We start from the raw sequence: 8,481 nt of genomic DNA, 5'->3' as shown, positions 1-8,481 counted from the left end.
CACAATTTAATTATTTTTGCTGTTTATCTGCCTTCTTAGGAAAATGACAATTTTAATAATGGTGCAATATTTATTGTACCTCACTATCAACTTAAATGAAATTTAAATATCTAAAAATTGTATTAAAACATCACTATGCATTTGTTTTCCCACCACTCAAAAATTTTAATATGTATTGAAGATTCTGGACCAAAAAATGTGCAAAGAGAAGACAAGGAATATCAAAATAACTTATAACAAATTTCTAAAACCTTTCACATATTAAAATTGGAAAGACAAAAATATGTTTTATAATATGTTTGCCATTATGATAAAGGTAAGAAAATAGTCCCTACAATAAAATTAATTCTTCCTACTTATCAAAATTCCTAGTATAAGAATGGAAATATTCAGATGCTTATAAATAGAATGATAGCTATTCAAAAGTTTCTTTGGACAACATTCTTTGGTGTTCAAAAAACTGCATACATTATTACATATCAATTTACTGTAGAGTCTTTTCAGACTATGCATTCAGTTTAAACTGGAAATAAAAATATAAACTAGTTATTCATATAGAAAGTAGTTACAGGGTATTTTGATTTCATGATGCTCAAATGTTTATGGACAAATTTTACTTATTAAACCTTACAGTAACTATTCTTTGCTATTTATTATATATTCATGTATTCTAGAAATTTTTTTAAAAAAGTATTTCCATAGGTAGAGAATTCAATTCTGAGCTGATAATTATTTATATATTTTTTTCAACTGGCTGTTCTACACACAATGTATGGAGCTAAATGAAAAGATGAAAGGCCAAACAATGCTTGATTACCAGCTTGATAAGCAGTTTGGGATACTAGACATAGAACAAGTAATGACATATCTTCTTTGGAGGAAGATGATAAGGGAGTAGATAACATGGATACATCTTAGTATAAGTTCTTTACTCTAATAAATTAATTATTCATTTGCAAATATTACCAAAAGTAAAAAATTTATTTTACAGAGTGGTTTGTAATACATCAAAAAGTGTAATGTTCTATTCTCACTGCTCTTCTCGTATCAGTGGTTGAAGTTTCTTTCAAATAATTTAGTATACACTTAAAATGGCAATATAGATTTTACCTAATGGACTTACATTACAATTATAAACCAGTTTTTATATACAGAAAATCCATAAATATAGAATTTATACTCCTATTTTATCCTTAGGCTATGCAAAAAATTTACTAGAAACTCCATTTTTCATTTGGGTGTTTGTAATAAACATGTAAATACATATTTACATTGCAGATGCTCTGAGAGAAAGTAAACAAACAGTAGTAATTTTGGTCTGCACTAGATCCATCATTAATTGTCCATTTTCCAAGATGATGTGATACACCATGCTTACTCAAATTTTAAGATTCTATTTATACACATAATTCAAATAATAATTACTTTACGGGTACAGTCAATGCTTCTTTCTACATTTAAATTTCTTTTAGGAAAGATTCCTTGATCCAATAGTAGGGAGCTTTAAAAAATTTTTTCAAATATAGTAAACTGTTTCTGTGCCATTTTCTTCGTGCTGGCAATATTATAAATACTGAGTCATTTAATCTTTATTGTTCATACCCCAGAGGTAATTCTTGAGTAATTCACATGATGTAAGTACCATCTTTGTAGCATTTCATGGACTCCATTTGTTTTGTCATAGCCAGAACATCATGAAATCCAGTACTCAGGCCAGACATATGTTGAAAGTATGCCTCTTTTTCCACTTGAATGGTTAAATTGTTTACTCCAGCATCTTTAAGTATTCCTGTAACCTGATTGTAAAAATTGAGATATTTAAAAGTATTTAGATTAAAAATATATATGTCTTAAATGTCTTACATGATTGCTATCATATTTTTTATAGTTACAGATAGTCAAAGGTAAATCCTCCAAGTAAAAGTTTCTTATTTAGAAAAAAGGTTAGATAAGATCTTTTAGAAGGCTAGTAAATTACTGTTCTGTCATTCAAAGTAGAAAAGGAAAACAACTAATGTTTCCAACTGGGTTCATCCAAAATACAGACAGGGGAACTGATCTGATCCTTATCCCCAGTGGTAGCATATACCCTATTGCCTTGATTATTGCTATTGATTTAGCTATATTTATAGTAACCTATGATTTTATGCATGAGTTACTTCAATTAAAATTACTTTAAAAACAAAAAGACTATATCACCTGCTGCACTATTCTTTGTTCCAGCACATCAGATGTCACTTGTATATGAATTGTTCCTGCCACAACACTGGCAGAATGACGCCAAAAATGAGGGTCTCGGTATGATATTAAGCCTTCAATTTTCTGTATCTGTCAAATAAAAAGAGAACTGATATATAAACAGTCTTAAAGGTTACTTTGCTTAACACAAAGCAATCCTTTTGGCCCATGAATCACAATTAAGAGGATTAAAAAAAGAAAGAAAGAAAGAATAGGAGAGGGACATTCAGCTTGAAGTAAAGGTGCATTTACCTAAGGCATTCTGACACAGAAGTGATGCCAGAGAAGGCAGTTCTGAGTAGAAAAGTGAATGGGAGTTACAGGTGTCTTTACACCCCAAACTGATGATCACCAACAGTCATGTATCAATATTCACCTATATAAAATATATTTTGCCTACTATATATAAGCCTACTCAGGCTCCTCAAAATATTACTTGGATGCTTTTGACGAAATACATGCTCTCCTTTACAGTGATGCACATATCCACAAACTATTTGTTGTATATAGTTAGCACATTCAAGCCTGGTCTTTTTTTTTAAAATAATTTTGAGTTTTGTTCCACATTGTTCTCCTACTCTACCCAGGATCTCCTACACAGATCCCCCTCCCAGTGGTTGACAGTGATAGCTGGGCACCATTTAGTTCTTCTGGTCTCCTGCAGGTGACAATTCTTTTATATGATATGACAAACCACAAGGTGAAAGACATTCTATTCTATATTTGTTTTTTCCATGAATTGCTGTTTACAGTCTCAGTCCATTTTTCTCTGAGATTGCCTATTATTATTGTATTTAATTCAAAGGATTATGGATAGTAAACCTTTATCATGTAAATATTTTCTCCTGGTCTACTTTTGTACTGTACATTTATTATTGGAATCTTTTGCCTATCTGTGGATTTGGCTTTTGGTTTTGTTTCAGAATTAAAAAGGCCTTCCTTATCTCCATTACTGTATAAATATTCTTCTCTTTTATTTTAGCAGTCTTATTATTTTTAGCCATTTGGACATTTAATCCTCTGTGGATACATTTTATATGGTATAGTGTAGAGATGAAGAAATGGAAATGTAATTGACTCAAAACTGGTTAAAACTCTTTCTGAAATGCCATCTATACTATATACTGATTTCCCCTAAGTTTTTGGGTCTGTTTCTGGATAACCTCTTTTGTTTAGTTTATTCCTACACAAGGATCAAATTGTTAGTTTTATTAGTTAATTCGATTACTTTATAATTATAAAATATGATCTGTTAATGAATTAATTTGTTAACTCTGCAAATAAGTACATTTTCTTAATTATTCTTAAGTATTAACTGTTCCAAATAAGCTTTAATACTGGATAATTTATCAATCTCCCCTCCTCAAAAAAAGCAAAACAAAACAAAAACAAAACAAATTAAATCCCAATGAGAGGCAACTGGATTAAGATTGGAGAAAATCAATATTTTCACAATATAGAGTCTTCTCCAAGAAAATGTCTCTCTCCATCTATTTAGTCCTTGCTTTATGTCCTTTAAGTAAAACTGTATTTGTTTCATTCATATCTTGCACATTTCTTGTTAGGTCAAATTATTCCATTTTAGATGCTTTTTTAAAAAGGGGAACACAGGGAAGAAATTACATACAGTACCTTTTCTAAAGCAATATGTAGTTCTTTTTCATATTCCGGTGGTAGTCTCAGAAGTAGGACCTGACAGGCATCTTTAATCAGTGGGACAACACTAAGAAATATTAATATAGCAATAAAAAGAGAACAGAGGGGATCAGCAATGAACCATCCAAACTGTTCTATAAGAATTGTAGATACGATCACACCAATACTTCCAAGTGTGTCTGCCAAAACATGTAGAAATACACCTACAAATAAAATATATAAAAACATAAAAAATTAAGTCACATCTGATTTAGTTCTTTTACCTATTTTATAAGTATTACTGAGTACCTACTATGTGTTGCTATGCTGAACAGGTTTCAGCAGAGCTTCCATATTAAGACAAACTAAGAAGAAAGAAAGACATGGCAAACTACTTCTGAAAATCAGTCAATGAAAACCTCATGGATCACAATGGTCTGATCTGTTGTGCATGGGGATAGCACAGGACCGGGCAGTGTTTCATTCTATAGTGCATGCATGGGGTTGCCACAAACCAGGATTCGACCTGATGGCAGCTAACAACAACTACTGTATTACTAAGCATTATGCTTGGGGCTGGTATTTTAACATGACGAAAACATGGCCACTTCCTTCAAGGAGTTCACAGTGCAGTGGTAAAAAGCTAAGTACATGGGGAACTATGACATAGTGTGGTAAATTCTATGATAGTATGCTTTATCAGGGAAGGTTTCTTAGAAACTGTGCTTGAGCCAAGTGTGGACAATACTCAAATCGTTTATATTAAAGAATCAGAATAAACAATTCAACATAATAAGTGATTAATATTTCCCTCATTTTTTTACAGTACAATAAATATTTCTCAATTCTTTTGTAGTGAAAGTTCATTATGCTACACTAATTTTTTCTCTTGCAAATAATGTTTATTTAATGCCTACTATGAAAAGGACTCTATATAATCACAATAATTTTCTTAAAAATTTATGTTTATGAACAAAATGAGTATTCTCTATAGCAGACGATGTCAGCCCTTTTTAGCTGCCGACTGCTTTTTAAAAATAAAATTGTATCAGAAGCTCAATATTTAATACAAATAAAAACAGGGAGGTGCCTCAGAACATAGCTGAGAGGAAGCATAGTATTTGGCAAGGACTCACCCCTCATGTTGGCATTCATGCCTCCACCTGTGGATCCGTGACTGTGGCCGTGCCCGTGGTCACTGTGTCCATGCAGATGGTGTGAATGGCTATGGTCGGATAAGTGACAGCTTCCTTGAGAAGCTCCGTGGCTATGGTTATGGGCATGGCTAAAGGCACAGATACCAATAAGGTTTACTATCAGCCCTCCAACTGAGACTGGCTAGTAAAAGGGAGAAAAGAAAACCTTTAACTTTGTAATGTTTTAATAAACTTATTATTTAAAAGTTACTAAATAATCACTATGTTATTCTATTTACAGTTTCAAAAGCAATGACAGAAATATCTAAGTTAAATATGTAAATATAGAATTTTAAAAATGTGACTTTTAGAAGAAATATTTTAACTTTCAAACACCAAACACAATTTTGAGAAGTTGAAGGATACAGATTTGCTTTAATTACATAATTAAAAATATGTACTTGGCTCAGAGGTTAAGCATAAATAAATGGTACTAAAGTTTTGTTTAAAGAGTTTGAAAGTACTGCTTACCTGAAATGTCATTTATATTACAAGGCAAATTACAACAGTTTGTAATGGCAATGATTATAATTATTTAATAAATGTAGTCTTATTCTGTTTGAAATACTATCTTAGTTCTCTGATGCTGCTATTAGCAGATATATCCAAGTGGATGGCTTTAACAAACAAATTTATTATCTTACAATTTAGGAGGCTAGAACCCTGAATTCAGAATGCTGGCTCTAGAGGAAGACTAGGTTAGAAGCCTGAGTTCAGAGTGTTGGCTCTAGGGGTTGGGTGGAAGCCCTTCACCCTTGGGCTTCAGCTCTGCCTTCTAGGCCCATTGGAGCAAACTGGGAGCTTCTCCTGAGTCACGCAGCTGCAGAGGCTGATGAACTCAAGATGGGCAGACAGTACAGCAGGATTCTGGCTGCTGAGGATGATGAATCCAAGACTGGCAGGCAGCATCACAGATTCTTGGCTCACAGGCTATGCAGGCAACAATCCCAAGATTGGCAGGCAACACAGAAGGTCACTGGCTCAAGTCCAGGAACTGGAGATGATGCCCGGCCAAATGTAGGATCTATTCCATATATACTAGAAACAGGCCACACTCTGAAGACAACTGCCTTCAACTGATTAATTATTCCCAGCAAATTCCACCACACCATTAGGTGTTTATACCACACCTAATCTCATCAAAGGGAATAGCTACATTATAGCTGCCAAACCACTCAAAATCACAGTCCAGCCAAATTGACACACAACCTTAACTATCAGAGTCCACCTCTTGTCAAAATGGCACCTGTATACATCTCCTTTGGGTGGCCCAATTCTCCTAGTTCATCTGAATGGTGACCTTGGCCTGTTCTTCTGCCCCTCAGCTTTGGGCAGTGGATATGGCTCCATGCTACTCTACAACCAAACAGGTGATGATCTGACTCTTTGAAACCTAGGAGGCTGTAGGAGGTCCACCCTTTGACACTCCAAAGGCCACAGTCCTACTCTTTTGAGATTGAGGCACCTCTGCTTCCTGTCTTCCTTATCTCTTCAGCTTCTGCTTCCGGTTTCCTTGGTCTCCTGAAGAGGCCAGCTCACCTTCTGCCCTGTTCTAGCAAGTATCATAAAGTTCTTTAGCTCTACCAATTAGTGCTTAAAGGCAAACCACCCTGCCAGCAAACTACTTGCCCAAAGGCACCTCTATCTTATGCTGGTGTCTTGGTTCTGATGCCTCTGCTGCCACCATCCCTCTGCTGTCTCTGGTGTTACAACTCCTCTCACTTCCTTCTGAGCTGATACCAGAACCGCCTTTTATGTTCATAATTCTACCTACAGTCTCTTCAAGGCAATCTAAGCCTTTGACATTAAAACTCTTTTAGCCTCTACTCAATTCCAAAATTGCTTCCACATTTTAGGCATCTGTCCTCGGAAGGAAGACTGGGCAATCTACTTCTGTAGAGATACTGCCTCGGAAACCCAAGGCAGGGTCACTGTAAGTTGGGACTGACTTGACAGCAGTGAGTTTGTTTGTTTGTTTTGTTAGAGCAGTACTCCATTATTGGTACAAAATTCTGTCTTAGTTTTCTAGTGCTGTGATAACACAAGTATAACAAACAGAAATTTATTCTCTGACAGTTTAGGAGGCTAGAAGTCTGAATTCAGAATGCTGGCTCTAGAGGAAGACTAGGTTAGAAGTCTGAGTTCAGAGTGCTAGCTCCAGGAGCTGTGTAGAGGTCCATCATTCTTGGATTTGTCAGCCTCAGCAGCTAGCAGCCTGCTACTCATGAGTTTGTCAGACCTGCAGCTGTGTGAGTCAGGAGAAGCTTCCAGCTTGCTCCAGTGGGCCTGGAAGGTAGAGCTGAAGCCCAAGGTTGAAGGTCCTCCACCCAGCCTTAGAGCTGACACTCTGAACTTGGACTTCCACCCTATTCTTCCCCTAGAGCTTCCAGCCTCCTAAACTGTAAGAGAATAAATTTGTTTGTTAAAGCCATCTACTTGTGGTATTTCCATCACAGCAGCACTAAAGAATGAAGACACAGTATAACTTTTCAAAGCAAAAAAAGTACTACTGTACATAGGCTTTTTCATTGTAATCTCTCTTTTTTAACCAGAGTGAATGACATTGTCTTGATTTTATGGTGCCTTAATGAACACTCCAACAGATCAACAGAGTTACTTACTCTTGACTATTTTCTCTTTCAAATGGTAGCTCAGGGTGTTATTTAATTTATAAATATCTACAATTTCTTCTTTAGAGAAATCCACTTGTTATAATGGAAAATACAAAAATCATCACCTTAATTACTTTCCAAAGGTGGTCAAAAATTTACTTTAGTAAACAGTGATGGAGTTTATTTACTTTTTCCTGTGACTAAGACCACTTGTCTACCAGATTTTAAAATTTCAGTTAGTTTTATGAGCTTGTAGATGGTTAATTAGTTTTGTAGTAAAACAAAATACTGCTTATAGGAACCATATAATCCCATTAATATTCTCCCTTCTGAGAAATACTTTATCATTGTATGTTATGGTGTAGACAGTGAAAGGCCCCCAAATTCTATCCCATGGGTTAGTCACTCCTAAGAGAATGATGTATTTTCTATAAACATTCTAACACACATACATACACATGTTTTCAAACCAATCATAGGATCATTATTACATATACAGTTGTTTTTTTTCCCTACTACCTACAAGCAACTTACTTTATTATTCATGTATTAATTGTGATTTGGGTGAAAGTTTACAGAGCAAACTGGTTTCCCACTCAAAAATTCATACATTTTTTTTTTCATATGCATATATATGTAAATATACTTCATTATTTTAAATAGGTTCATAGTATTCTCTTATATGGATAACCCTAAATTTATTTAACTAGTGTTCTGGTTACCTAGTACTGCTCTGATAGGAATATACCACAAATGGGATGGCCTTAACAAACAGGAGTTTATTCTTACAATTTGGAGGC

At 34.6% G+C, this 8,481-nt stretch overlaps 1 protein-coding gene across 1 annotated transcript in view; it reads right to left on the bottom strand.

Annotated features, from left to right (window-relative positions):
- Window positions 1–1,625: 1,625 nt before the first annotated feature.
- Window positions 1,626–8,481, bottom strand: part of SLC30A5 (solute carrier family 30 member 5) — a 75,939-nt gene continuing 69,083 nt past the window's right edge. The window contains exons 13-16 of the mRNA XM_007949181.2: window positions 5,010–5,211; window positions 3,871–4,097; window positions 2,200–2,328; window positions 1,626–1,796 (exon numbers count right to left, since the gene is read on the bottom strand). Coding sequence (XP_007947372.1) covers window positions 1,626–1,796; window positions 2,200–2,328; window positions 3,871–4,097; window positions 5,010–5,211 — 729 coding nt within the window. The remainder of the gene's footprint in view (window positions 1,797–2,199; window positions 2,329–3,870; window positions 4,098–5,009; window positions 5,212–8,481) is intronic.

This window comes from Orycteropus afer, unplaced genomic scaffold (genome assembly GCF_000298275.1).
Source record: "Orycteropus afer afer isolate SDZICR_OR568_19922 unplaced genomic scaffold, OryAfe1.0 scaffold00242, whole genome shotgun sequence".
Taxonomy (NCBI): domain Eukaryota; kingdom Metazoa; phylum Chordata; class Mammalia; order Tubulidentata; family Orycteropodidae; genus Orycteropus; species Orycteropus afer.
The sequence above is the reverse complement of the archived record's forward strand: the minus strand, read 5'-3'. Positions and strand labels throughout refer to the sequence as shown.